General features: G+C 40.7%; 1 protein-coding gene and 1 pseudogene across 1 annotated transcript; one reads left to right on the top strand and one right to left on the bottom strand.

Annotated features, from left to right (window-relative positions):
• Positions 1-1,531: 1,531 nt before the first annotated feature.
• LOC128454502 (gastrula zinc finger protein XlCGF57.1-like) lies at positions 1,532-4,896 on the bottom strand (annotated as a pseudogene).
• Positions 4,897-11,481: 6,585 nt separating this feature from the next.
• Positions 11,482-12,129, top strand: LOC128454318 (transmembrane protein 14C). Its single transcript, XM_053437680.1, has 3 exons — positions 11,482-11,595; positions 11,845-11,946; positions 12,029-12,129. The coding sequence occupies exons 1-3, from the start codon at positions 11,520-11,522 to the stop codon at positions 12,118-12,120; spliced, it is 270 nt and encodes an 89-aa protein (XP_053293655.1). The 5' UTR covers positions 11,482-11,519; the 3' UTR covers positions 12,121-12,129.
• The last annotated feature ends 2,534 nt before the right edge of the window (positions 12,130-14,663 follow it).

The following is a 14,663-nucleotide window of genomic DNA, read 5'->3' on the forward strand; positions in this document are numbered from 1 at the left end:
CGACACCTGGTCCAGATCTCCAATCAACGCTTCCCCTTTAAATAGTCCTTTGGTTTTTGTAAGTAAGAGGAGGCTTTTTGGGTTGAGCTGTGGCAGAGCTCTGATGGTTTTTGTTTGGTTTAGCTTGGGTGTTTGCTGTTGCACTGATTTAGTTTTACCTGTATTATTTAAGTTGTTAGCCGCCTACTTTTGTTTTGTCTTTGTCTTTGTTAATGTTTTTTTGGTTGTGCGCACAGGGACAACGAGGACAGGTAAGATACTCCGGGGTCTAAATATAACACAAACTTAGGTTTACTTATTGTTAATACCCCAGGTTAGAGTGAGCACTAGTGATGGCGAGATGAAGCTTCATGAAGCTTTGAAGCTTTCCATCCAATTGGTTCGCTCATGGGCCGAGGCTTCATGGGGCTTCTTTTGCTCTACTGCGCCATCAAGTGGACACTAAATATGTTAAGGTTTGAATTGAATAAGTGAATTATGTTTGTGATACCAATAAATACATTTTGAACTTTTTATTTAAAAACAGCTTTTCAACAGTGCTGGGTTTAGAAAATATCCTTTCACAGGGCACAGATGAAGCTGGGGTACAAAGAAAAGATATCACAAGTTAGGATATAAATTAAATTCCCCCCAATACTTAATAACTAATTTTGAATACCACACCAAACCAGCAAACCATTTCCTGAATCAGTCGCATGGTTCGGCCGGCTCTCGAGGCTTCGAACGTCATCACATACTTAATCAACACAAGCCTCGAGACGCGCTTCATAAAAATCTATCTGGATTACTCGACATACGCTGTACTTTTGGGTGCTAAGCACCTGTAAAGGGGGGGTTGGTTTCTTTGGTGCCACTGATAGTCCTTGTTGATCCCTGTGTTGCTTTGTTTAAATAAAATACTTTCTTTGCCTTATATCGTGTCATGGTTTCTGTGTGACTGCAGCCTCACTTCCCCAGACCTGTTGCATTTCTGTTACTTCCTACCCCGAGCCACCAGTGGGCGTAACAAACATTCAATACATAAAGGAGAGCACACACTGTCATTGAATCTCACGAACCAAGACACCATTGTCTTAAAACAAAAACATTTAATCATTAACTAAAACACACATTCATACTGGGCAAGGAACACAATTTAACCTTAAAATGACATGAAGGACTTTATGAAAAATAGATAAATTATGTAAAAATCAGGAGAAACAAGATTTATAAACACTAATTTCAATGAGCAATATTTTCTAGGGACATAAAAACTGTTAATAGTCTACTTAAAGGACCCATCGCTTGCCCATTTTACAACAGTCGATATGGTTCCTAGAGGTCTTCATGAAATGTCTGTAGCATATTTTGGTCAAAATACCACAAGGATCATTTAAAACCGCACCCTTTTTACCCTGTCTAAAACAGCCCTCCTCAGATTGACCTGTTTTGAGTGCCCCCCCTTCACGAGATACAAGCGCCCAGATTTGTAACTATCTATTACCTCTGTAGAAATATGGCTAGTGGAGACGAAGAGGACAATCTTTCAACCTTATCGTTTTTGAACCAGAGTCAGGTGGGCCGAAGCCTGGCTGCCAGAGCCCCAGCGCCGCCCAGCAGTTGGAGCTGGAGCTGGCGCAGCAGCATCCTTCCACACTGCTGAGTCGACGTTTAGAGGTGTCCCGGGGGTCTCCGCCTTGACCATCAGCATGTTTATGCGGCCACTTAGATGTCTGACGGGTAGCAGCAAGCTGGTCCAAGGCATGGTTGGAAAATGACGTACTTTTAGGCCGTACTGCCGTCTCGTTTCTGACAAAGGAACCACAACAAATCGCAGGAGTTGTTTTTTTCCAACGTTTTTGGGACGGTAGACATGCCAGATACCCAAATTAACGTGTAGAAGCACTACAAAAGTGGAATTTTCATAATATGTCCCCTTTAAAACAGTGAACTATGAATATGTATAATATGAATATTTGCTCATAGTTCTTAATAAATACCTGATGCAAAGGTTGCATTTGAATCACTTCTCTCCTTCATGAATCCTCACGTCTCGTACAGTATGACCGAATCTTAAATCTTTTACCACACTCAGATCAACTAAACGATTTCTCTCCTGTATGACTCATCATATGTGTCTTTAGATTGCCTCTTTGGGTATATCTTTTACCACACTCAGGGCAGCTAAACGGTTTCTTTCCTGTATGACTCATCATATGTTTACTTAGACTGCTCCCATAGCTATATCTTTTACCACACTCAGAGCAACTAAACGGTTTCTCTCCTGTATGAATCCTCATATGTGTCTTTAGATTGCACATTTGGGTATATCTTTTACCACACTCAAGGCAACTAAACGGTTTCTTTCCTGTATGATTCATCATATGTGTCTTTAGACCGCCCCTTTTGGTATATCTTTTACCACACTCAGGGCAACTAAACGGTTTCTTTCCTGTATGATTCATCATATGTGTCTTTAGATTGCCCCTTTCGGTATATATTTGACCATACTCAAAGCAACTAAACAGTTTCTCTCCTGTATGACGCCTCATGTGTGTATTTAGAGCTGACCTTCTGTTAAATCTTTCACTACACTCAGGGCAACAAAACGGTTTGTCTCCTGTATGAATCCTCATATGTGTATTTAGACTGCACTTTTGGGTAAATCTTTTACCACACACAGAACAACTAAACGGTTTCTCTCCTGTATGAATCCTTATATGTTTAAGTAGATTGCCCCTTTCGGTATATCTTTTATCACACTCAGGGCAACTAAACGGTTTTTCTCCTGTATGAATCCTCATATGTGTAATTAGACCACCCCTTCTCATAAATCTTTTACCACACTCAGAGCAACTAAACTGTTTCTCTCCTGTATGAATCCTCATATGTCTATTTAGATTGGACCCTTTGTTAAATCTTTTATCACACTCGCAGCAACTAAAAAGTTTTTTTTCTGCCTTACATCCCATATCACTTAGAGGCTGTTTGTTATTTCTTGTATTTAAACCAGTCTGAGTTTCCCTGGTCTCCATCCATTCATCCTCACTGACTTCAGTCTCAGAAGAGTCCTCAGTCTTGTCCTCAGGACCTGGTTGTAAACGTCCATCAGGAGCTGAGTTCCTTGCTTGTTCTGGTCCTCCAAAGTCTGCTCTGTTCTCCGTCGTCTCACTGGGATGAAGCTTTGACGATTTAAGTTTGTCTTCATCTTCTTCACTCTTCACAGCGACAGGAGTCAATGTGAACTTGATATCAGCCTCCTTCTGCCCTTGAAGCTGCTGTCCATCTTGATTGGTCCACGGTTCCTCCGTTTCCTCTTTAATGTGGGGGGGCTCTAGGTCCTCCTGGTCCACAAGGGGGCTCCATTGCTGCTCCTCAGAGGGAACCTCTTCTTTATTCACCATCAGGTGCTGGACGTCTGAAGGACACAATGAAACACAAATACACACGTTTATCATTTCAGAGTTTCCTAAATTGTTTTGAAAAACTTGTGTTGTGTCGTTTAATGTCGACTGTTGTGATTTTTGAACGATCACATTCAGGAAGTAGAGATGTTGAGGTCGTTTACAGTTGGTGTTACAACTAGGGATGGGCATAATTAATCGATGATCGATTAATTGAACATTAAGATTTCCATCGATGACAATTTTTTCATCGATAAAACCAATGCATGCTACTTGGCAGCAATTACACATTCGACCATGGGGGGCAATATTTGAAAAAAAACGCACATAGCATCAACTCGGTGTTAGCACGGAGGAGCTGCGATGCAGAAGGAGCAGAGAAAATTACCCAACAGATCCGCAAGTTTATCGAGATGGATATGCAACCCTAAAGTATTGTTGAGGGTGAAGGTTTTCGGCAACGGATAAACTTACTGGAAACAAAGAAAAAAAAAACGAGGGTCAGTTGTGTTTATGAGCACCGGCTTCTAGCTGTCTGCTTAAGACTACAGCAACGCATATTTTCTAGTCTAACCATTGAACAGATCCCGTTTAACTGCCACAATAGTTGGTCATCTTGTAATACAGATCTCAATGAGGAAACACACAATATAGGCTATAAATAGTGAATTTTAATATAAAACATTATGATTAATCGAAAATCGATTGTTAATACTCCCGACGATCGATTAAGACTAATTAATCGATGCCCATCCGTTGTTATGACGAAGCTTGTAAAGGAAACAGCATCAAACAAAGGGTTTCTGGTTAAAAAGTTTTTCATTTTGAGGCCAAATAAACCAATTAGGTCACTAACCGAGGACAACAGGGTGAGGGGAGGTTGGGTTGGGTAGAGTTCAGTAAAGTTGGCAAGATATTCACAGATTCAGCCTTCCTGGATCAATAAGTCTTCAGCAAAAGTTGCTAAAGCACAAACGCTGCATAATCCCCACCGTAGTAATGTAGACAACGGGCTACAGACCGGTTTCATCAATATGAGTCGTCCTCCGTGATGGACACATAACATTTGTGTCTATGTACAGCTTGCTGAGAAACATGGGTGCAGGGACCGTCTACAAATAACAACACCGAAAAGAGATATTACAAAAGTATTCAATAACAACACTCTTATACTGTATATTTTCACCAAAATCACCTCACAGGTCCAGGGAGTCCGGCTGACTATGCTACAGTACTAACTTTGGGAAAAATTGACTTTGTATAATTTTGGGAAATATTCATTATGAAAACCAGACAATAACCTCAACTTAACTCCTTTATATTCTCACCAAAATCATTACACAGGTCCAGCGTCAACTGATAGCTATGCTACAGTACAGTGCTACAGAAAGTGTATTGGCCCCAACTACACACCGAACACATAGGAGACACTTGATGGTTTTGCGAAACAACAGAAAATCTCCCAATTTTGTTGAATATTAATCAGAATCTCTTTTGTTGAGAATATACAGTATTACAAGTTATTGAATATTTTCCATAATAAATATTTCCCAAAATAAAAAAATTCTAAATTAAGTACTGTATCATAGCCATCAGGAGATGCTCGACATGTGACATGATTTTGGTGCCAATGTACATTATTAGACCGAAGTTATTGAATAATACTCATAATAAATATTTCCACAAATTATGATATATATTTTTTTACTTTGTACTGTAGCAGTCAGCAGGACTCGCTGGACCTGTGAGGTGATTTTGGTGAAAATATTGTAACACATAATATCTATAAATTATAATATATTATAAAATAATGATATAGATAAACTTGAAATATATTAATATGCATTCAAATGTATACTAAATAAATAAATAGTCCACATTAATGTTGCCCTCATTAAATATTAATAATCTAGCTAAATATGAAATAAATAAATATAACTATATTGTAAATGTATAAATAGATAAATAGTCAATTAAATTATTAAATAAGTGAAACTGGTTCAAATCCATACATGTTATTAACTTAAAGTCAGTTAAAACCCATGTAAACAATTTAATGGAGAAATAGTTAAAAGTCTGGTGACTAAAAAGTGACCCGTTCCCTTTAAGGGCGCTTTCCCCTTTAAGAGAATTGGTCCTGCGCAGGTGAGGGTAGAGAAAGATTAGAAAAGGCAAAATAGGGGGGAAGACACAAGACCACGAGAGGAGAAAGAAATAGGAAAGAGAAGAAGAAGTTTGACTGCTGAAATCAAGTGTAAAAAGATATGCGAAGACCTGAAAGGAATGCAAAAAGTTTGTTTAAAAGTGCATCGCATATTTGAAGAGGTTCTGTGAACAGGCGAACCTGCGAGGAGACACCTGTGTGTGTGCGTGTTGGAGCAGCAGACACGCAGCACGGACAAGATGGCGAGCTAGGAAGACCGGCGGAGTCTGTTTTTAAAGGGCTGAAGCGAGCATCCCCTGAACTGGACTTGACTTCTGCCACTGCCCGGATCGGACGTTGGATACTCACTGCCAGAGTGGTAGGAGTATCCGTATTTTCTTTATATTTTAGAATTGAACTGAATGGACATCAGGCGGAACTTTATTATTTATTTTTGAAAACACAATTCAAAGCCGTTTCTGTTGCCAGTTCTCTGTTTAACGTTTCAGCAGAACCCTGCTAAACACATTGGGAACCCTTGAGAACAAGAAAAAGAGTCACTGGCGTAATTACGTCAAGCCTTTAGTACACGCCTATAACTGTACAAAAAACGAAGTGACAGGCTTTACCACTTACGAACTGATGTTTGGGCGACAGCCTAGATTGCCCATAGACCTTGCCTTTGGTCTAGCAGTCCAACACCAACTAGGAACACATTCTCAATACATCCAGAACCTGAAATCTCATCTAGAAAACAGTTATCGAGTTGCTGCTGAAAATGCAAAGAAAACAGCTGCACGCAACAAAACAAGATTTGACCAGCGCATTGTTGACTCCACCTTGGGAGTAGGCGACAGAGTTTTAGTAAAAAATGTCCGCTTAAAAGGCAAACACAAGTTAGCTGACAAGTGGGAGTCAGACGTGTATGTTGTCCTAAGACAATGTGGAGACGTTCCAGTGTACACTGTCAGACCTGAGACCAGAGAGGGTCCACAGAGAACCCTTCACCGTGACCTTTTGCTGGCATGTGGTTTCCTCCCGATGACCTCGGCAGAGAGTGAAACAAACACAACAAAGACGGCCAGGCGGCCAAAAATCCGACAACATCCGAGAGAAGACAGCTCGGATACTGCTGATGGGAGTGAACCTTAATCAAACCCTGTTGTTTACAATTATGACAGTCATAGAAACCTACGAGTTGAGACCTGAGGAGAGCAGTTTATCTGATAAACAGAATCCTCCAGACCTTCCCAAAGATGACCTGAACAGTCCCTCATCCCCTAATCAAGCCACTGAAAAGGGGAATGACATTATAACTACTAAAGACCGACCTGACACTGAGACAGAACCCCTGAGAAGCTCCACCAGAGACAGAAACCCTATTGAACGACTGACTTACCCTGAATTAGGAAATCAATTAGTTACAATAGTCCAGTCTCTGTTTCAGAGTTTAACTGACGCATTCACAGACTCAAAACCGTATAGAATTATCATAGTATAGTATAGATTTAGTATTTTGCACAGGGATGTGCAAAAGGTAAAGTGGGTAGGATGTAACACATATTAATATCTATAAATTATAATGTATTATAAAAGTAATGATATAGATAAATTTGAAATATATTAATATGCATTCAAATGTATACTAAATAGATAAATAGTCCACATTAATGTTGCCCTCATTAAATATTAATAATATAGATAAATATGAAATAAATAAATATAACTATGTATTGTAACTGTATAAATAGATAAATAGTCAATTAAATTATTAAATAGGTGAAACTGGTTCAAATCCATACATGTTATTAACTTAAAGTCAGTTAAAACCCATGTAAACAATTTAATGGAGAAATAGTTAATAGGTCTGGTGACTAAGAAGTGACCCTTTCCCTTTAAGGGCGCTTTCCCCTTTAAGAGAATTGGTCCTGCGCAGGTGAGGGTAGAGAAAGATTAGAAAAGGCAAAATAGGGGGGAAGACACAAGACCACGAGAGGAGAAAAAAATAGGAAAGAGAAGAAGAAGTTTGACTGCTGAAATCAAGTGTAAAAAGATATGTGAAGACCTGAAAGGCATGCAAAAAGTTTGTTTAAAAGTGCATCGCATATTTGAAGAGGTTCTGTGATCAGGCGAACCTGCGAGGAGACACCTGCGCATGTGCGTGTTGGAGCAGCAACACTCGTTTCTCATGTTATGTGTCCATCACGGAGGACGACTCGTATTAGGGCCATTCTACCGAATTGGTGCAAAGTCAGGTTGGAAATATTTTGAAATTTTGTATGTTTTATTCCCAAATCTTTTTCCGTATATATATTGTACCATATCTAAAGTACACATATCTAGTAAAATAACCGTCAATTTTTATGTTGTATTTTCAGACTGTGTTGGAATGTTTTTCCTCTCCAAAAAATTGTCACTACCGAAACATAGTAAAAAACTATAGTAAAAAAGTATTATTATTAACCTGTTAAGATTATGTTTCCTTCCTTTCTCTGAAGAGTATTTTTAAAAATATTTCTTGAATTTTTTCACAATTAAATCAATAAAAATGGAATTTTTGACAAATTTCAAAGTTCAGTTTATACAATTCATCAAAATCTAAATGCAATATTTCTTTGTAAAATACATAATACTGATCATATTGATTCCAGAGTTGATGATTGATGAAATTGAACATACATTAAACCAATCAGTATCATAACATTTTAGTTGATAACTCAATATACTTAATTTTTTACAAAACATCCAGTGTTTCGGTAGTGACTGCACTGTTTTCGGAGTGACCACAGTATTTTGTTTGCATGGTTGTATCATATTTCCTCAACCTTATTGCTTAATCTTAACTCATAACATGCTTTAGGTTGGGAATATTAAAAACACAAATGTTTTGTGGTCAATAGAATAATTTTATTCTTGAAAACATTGCCAAATAACTGATAATATGTTGTACTGTATGTTTAAGGGGGTTTAGTGTCAGACACCGTCAAAAATCCATTCACAAATTTAACTTTTCACATACTGCGGTGAACACTCTTGAGGGAAATCTGGACATGCCTCTGTGTGACGTTTTCTGGGGGTGGGATAAGGTGACGTCCTTGTCCACTGTGTACCAGATCTTGTCCTCTAGTCGCGGCCAATAAAGGCGCTTTCGCCCAATGTTGTGCGGGACTTTGACCTCAAGGTCAAAATTTTGGTCAGAGAATTGGAAACATTTTATAATGGATATGTCCTGTGAGCAGTTTGCAGCATTAAAGTATTTGTGCAGAACTAGCATCTCATGAGTTGGCAAATTGCAGCAGTGAGATCGGCTTCAGACTGTTGAATAATGTGCAGTTAAACTTGGCCATATGTTTCGGTAGTGACTGTTTCGATAGTGACTGTTTCGGTAGTGACTGTTTCGGTAGTGACAATTATAGCTAACTTTGAGCATAACTAAAGAATGCTAGCAAGCACATGGCTAGTATACACATCTTTGAAGAGGTGTACACACATAAAAACATAATACTTTGCATAAAACCCCCAAAAAGTTTACTTAATTGAAGAGAATATGTGTTCGGTAGTGACAATTCTTATGGTTACACACTGATTTTCAGACTTTGGATCACATTTATATCAAAAGTATGAGATTTAGCTATTTACCATTCAGCCATGAGGGACAGGGATGCAGTGTCACTGACTGGTCAAAAATGCAGGGGTGTGGCTTAAAACCAGGCTCAGCCAATGGACTAAAACTCTTGTGTTTCGGTAGTGACATGAAAACTGGGGACATGATTTTTTGAGTATAGTTTTTTAATTAAAAAATTAAACCCACAATAAATCTAATTTTTCCAAGCTCTGTATGAACTTAATCATAAAGATCTTTGAAATAAGATCAATGAAAAAAATCTAAAAAATTTAAAAAGTGTTATTTTCAGAGATGGAAATTTAGATGTCAGGGTTAGGGACAGCTACTTCCCAATAGAAAGTACCCTATAAATGATGATTTTGTATATATTTAGCTTATCCCTATCTCATTTAATGTCTTGGGTTTAAATAGAACATAACATATTCTTAGTAAATATCTATGTCTGAATACTTCATTGTCTTGTAAATAGTTTTTCTTGTTGGGGGACAATACTTTGCACCAATTCGGTAGAATGGCCCATTAATGAAAACTGGCCTGTAGCCCATTGTCCACATTACTACGTGGGGATTATGCAGCGTGTCCAGACTTTCTGTTTCAGACATGATAAACACCGCAGCAGGTTTTCTGAACAGACTCATTCACAACAGCATCAAATCCTCCTCATTATTATTCAGGTGAGAGGAGGAGCAGTCGGGTGCAAGCAGACACAGACAGGAAGTGACGTGTTAACTCTGCTGCTCGGGCTGATGCTAGCTAACGCTAGCATGTGAGCGGTTCCTCTAGGGACTGACCTGCTCTGTGCAGCCGGACTACGGGCTGCATCGCGGCATCGAGCAGCCTCCTCTGTCGGCAGATCTCCCGCTCGGACCGCCCCACTCGATCCTCGTACTCTAACAAGGTTTCCTCAAGCCCCGCGAGGATCTGTTCACCCGCCGCCGCGAGCCGCTCGGTGAGCATCGCTCTCAGCTCCGGGACTTGATCCTTTCCTCCTCCTTTCTCCACCTGCAGCAGGAAGTCTTCAGCGGCAGCGCTGATCAGCTCATGTATCGACACCCGCAGCAGCTGCATGGCGGACATGTTCATCCTCTCCTCACTCTGAGTCTCTGAGGGAACAAAGACCATATGGCAAAGACAGACAGCGACAGGAAACAGAGACTCCGAGCTCCGAGTCAGCAGCGACCCCTGTTGAACTGGAGGACGAAGAGTAAACAAATGTACTAATATTGCACAGAAGAAATACTCTGTTACAAGTACTTGTTAAACAAGTACTAAAGTACAAGCAACGAAATAAACTTAACCAATGGTGGAAGAAGTATTCGGATCATTCATTGAGGTAAAAGTACTAAGACAGTAAAGTAATATTCCATTACAAGTAAAAGTACTAAGACAGTGAAGTAGAAATACTCAAAAATAAACAACATTTTGTAGGACTAAGAAGCAGCACCGAACGGGCCAGAGGACATGCATTTTGAAACGTTGCATGTGTTTCATTTTCACACTGATCAGTAGGTGGCGCTATGAACCTGAGGAAATATTGACTCATAGAGCTGTTCAGGTTTGGTCTCTGATCATGAGACAGAAGTTTGGTGGTGATAGGAAAATGCACAGTGGAGTTATGACAATATTGTCTCCTGTGGCGAAGGATGAACCTTCGCCGTATCTCAATGTTTACACGGTTTGAGGAAATGTATCAATTTTGAGAGAGAGACGTCACCTTTGCAAGACAAAGGTGATAGAGATTCCTTAGATCTTTGATCACTGACACTCACTGCAGGAGTGGAATTGTTTGTTGACGGGGGGCGCCTGTGAAATAAAATCCTTCCAATTTCAATATGGCCTCCCACTGTATCTTACTGTACGTTGCTCGGGCCCTGATAAATAATAATAATCAGGCGTTGAATTATTGATAAAGAGCAGGAGAAATAAATAAACAGTGAACATTTGTTTCACACTATTTAATCTATTTTCCCTTATTGGTGTTTATCAATGTTCAATTCCCCCCAGTCTTTAAAAGAAAGAGGAAAAAGTAAAAGACAAATTAATGTGTTATGAGTCGATACAGACTAAGTTCTTTCTTGTTCTTATATTGATAAAGCTCTTGATTAAAAATGGTTTGAGTCTTTCCATCTCCATCTCCAAATAAAAAACAAGTTGAATGAAGAATATAACATTTAATCATCTGAACCAATATTTGCTGTGTGTATATGTGTTTTAAAACCTTCTCTGGCTCACTGATAGAGCACACGTTTATTTTAAAATTCTTCCGCAAGACTCTGGTAGAAGTCCGGTAGAGGCGTTCGAACGAGATCTGATTCTTGTTCCAGGTCTAGATCGGATTCCACTTGTGATTCTGTTGCTAGTTGTGGTCATGGCTCTGGACTGGATTGGGTTCAGTTATGCTGTTCTGGTGTCAGTGGGGGGAGTCATTGGTTTTGTGAAAGCAGGTAAGAGAGACACACTGAGAGTTACATGAATAACTTCACTTTAAATAACTTGTATTCACAAACTGAACATAGTGAAATGGCGGTGGAATATTTAGCAGAGCAGCTAAATTAAAGATCAGTGTTCCTAATAAACTGGCCAATGTGTGTTCACTTTAGAAAATCCTATTCCAAAGTAAAAGCTGCTCATAAAAAGAAAGTGAATCGATTCATTTCAAAATAAAAGCTAGCCAGGTTGTGTGTGCTCCTCAGGCAGCGTCCCCTCCCTGGCCGCCGGGCTCCTGTTCGGTCTGTTGGCCGCGGTCGGTGCTTATCTTACATCTCAGAATCCGAAGAATGTGTGGCTGTCGCTGGGTGAGCTCGTGCAGTCTGTTGATCTGTGTCAGTGCGAGTTCACAAACACTAACACGCGTCTCCCTCCGCTGATGAAACACAGGCACCTCTGGAACTCTCACTGTGGTGATGGGCCTGAGATTCATCAACTCAGGGAAGTTCATGCCAGCGGGTTTAATGACTTTATTCAGGTGAAACACCGTCATGAAGATTAAAGACTTTAAATGACTTGAACCAAGAACGCCTCGAGGCAGTTTCTTTTAATCTGGTACAAACATTCACTTGGACGTTGACCTCGAGAATTTAAAGGGGAGATATTATGCCCATTTCACCACAGTTGATATGGTTCCTTAGGGTCTTAATGAAATGTCTGTTAAAAAAATTGGTCAAAATACCACAAGGATCATTTAAAACAGCACCCTTTTTACCCTGTCTAAAACAGCCTTCCTCAGATTGACCTGTTTTGAGTGCCCCCCCCCCCATCCCCGCCCCCCTCTCAACAACAACCCACCCCCCCCTCTCACCACCCCGCCCCCGACACACACACAGACACACACGCACACACATCTTAAATCTCCCCTTAGCATATTTAAGGTTGTTAAAATCATTTTAAGTCACTGTCCTACACATATATTTCTGTATCCATTAGTTGTGTTTCTTCATTGAAGTTACAATTTTCAAACTATTACACCTTCTGATAAAGATGTACATTATTTAAATACATGCATTAGATATGTGTGTATACACTATAATTGTATGTGTTTTTATTCATACAGGGCATATATTCTGAGCGCACACACACGCACACACATCCATACTAACCTTAACGGGAAAAACACAGGGGACACACAGGCTGGAGATTTGTCACAGATCGATAATGATCAATGATGAAAATGAGACATACCCTGCAGATGTGGGGAAGCCTACACCGGTGAGACGTGTCCGGCTCTCAGGTGTGTGAAGTCAGCGGGAGCATCGCCAGCCTCGCAGTGAGCCGCCCGGGTACAGCCGGGATCCAACCCGCCACCGAGCAGCCGGCTGCCCCTGCCGCCGGAGCCGGCCGGCAAGCCAGGCACTGATTTCTATGAGGCTAACGCCAGCTAGCATACATGCCATTCCAGAAAGTGCTGCAAATTTAAACACAAACTAACCGCAAGCTAGCGTTAGCTCCCTGCTGCTAACCGTAAACAAACACCGACAGATCCACCAGAAGCGAGCTGCTGACAATGAGCCAGCATCCCGACGACATCACCCAGCGAGCCTGAGGTGAGGAGGGGGCTTGGGCTCGTGACTTACCCCGACCGCAGGCTCTGCTTCTTGGCCAGATCACCGCCTCTCAGCCCGCTCACCGGCTGGTTAGCGTCCCCCCTCGGCTAGCTTCCCAGGTAACACCCACCGCCTCAAGCTATGGCTCGTAACGTAACCCGGTCTCCTCCTCCACCAGATCTCCGCCTCCAGGGCGGGGGGGGGGGGGGGGGGGGGGGGGGGCTGCTATGACATGTAGACCGACTATGACGTCTATTCTGGTCGTATTCCCATTCAACGCACTCTATCGTAGTTTCTTACATAGAGGAACCACAATAAATCGTGGGAATTGTTTTTTTCCAGAGTTTTGACGGTTGACATGCCAGAGTCTGGAACTGCTCTGGTTGCTGGACACAAAAAAACACAAGGCGTTAATAGTACCTCAACCCTTTTATAATGTCGTTATAAATTTTTTCTGCTTGTACAAATTCACCTCATCAAAATCATCTTTGCTCCCTTGTAAACAAACCATCACAGCTAATTGTGTTTAAACCTGTTGTGTACTTTAATAAGAAAATATACTGTATATCTGAACTTTTGCATTGAAATAAGACACATTCGCTCACTACAAAAATAATTACTTTGTCTACTATTTAAAGAAATACAGATCTAACATTCCCTCTCTTGTAAAAACGGAGTCAATACTGCTGATATAAACAGTTTGGGAGTAGAAGCCACATGCGTTTATTTCAACCACATCTTTTAAACATTTACATTTGCAGCGAATCTGTTTGTTTCAGACCAACATTTATCAAGTGTCTAAAACAATCTCAACACTAAATTATATAACAAGCTTTCAATATACACAATTCTGTGAAACAAAGAATACTAAAATGACAGTTACCTGCTGAGCTGCCGATCATCCACTGACCAACCGCTGTCGTCCCACAGAAGCTGGAACCTCCCACGCTCCTCGTGGAAGTGAACACCTCGACCCGGCTGACGTGCCTCGCCGTGTGGAAACATTCATCGGTGCAGCCGCCCGCTGAGGAACCAGCAGCTGCGGCGACGACATCCGAAGGTGACGACCGGACGTTCATCTCACAGGATCATTGTGTTGTTAAAGAGAAACCAGTGACGAGCTGGGACAGGGAGTTTTTTGTGTTAAGGGGGTGAAATGAGAACATCATGATCTCAACCTTTACACTCACCTGAGCTTGTCTCCACTCAGCAGTCCGTATTTACAGTCAATGAAGCTTGAGGTTGAATATATGAATATTTACAGTGTACACAAGAAAACAAGCTACCAACTAGTTATTTTCTAGAACAACATGGATTCATGTTTAATTCTCTTCCACTAAATAACTACAATGCCTCTATATTTCACGTCCTGGTTCTTTCTGTGTCTCGTTAACACTCATCTGCCTCCCTCTGTCCACAGAACTCGCTCGAGAGCTTTCAAAGACCAAGAGAGTTCGAATTGCGACGGAAGT

Source organism: Pleuronectes platessa, chromosome 13 (assembly GCF_947347685.1).
Source record: "Pleuronectes platessa chromosome 13, fPlePla1.1, whole genome shotgun sequence".
Classification (NCBI taxonomy): Eukaryota; Metazoa; Chordata; class Actinopteri; order Pleuronectiformes; family Pleuronectidae; genus Pleuronectes; species Pleuronectes platessa.

Bases quoted from the DNA above. Each gene is read 5' to 3' on its own strand.
- LOC128454318 (XM_053437680.1), top strand. From the start codon at position 11,520: ATGGCTCTGGACTGGATTGGGTTCAGTTATGCTGTTCTGGTGTCAGTG. The intron at 11,596-11,844 runs GTAAGAGAGACA...TGTGCTCCTCAG, and splicing joins CATTGGTTTTGTGAAAGCAG to GCAGCGTCCCCTCCCTGGCC. The intron at 11,947-12,028 runs GTGAGCTCGTGC...GATGAAACACAG, and splicing joins GAATGTGTGGCTGTCGCTGG to GCACCTCTGGAACTCTCACT.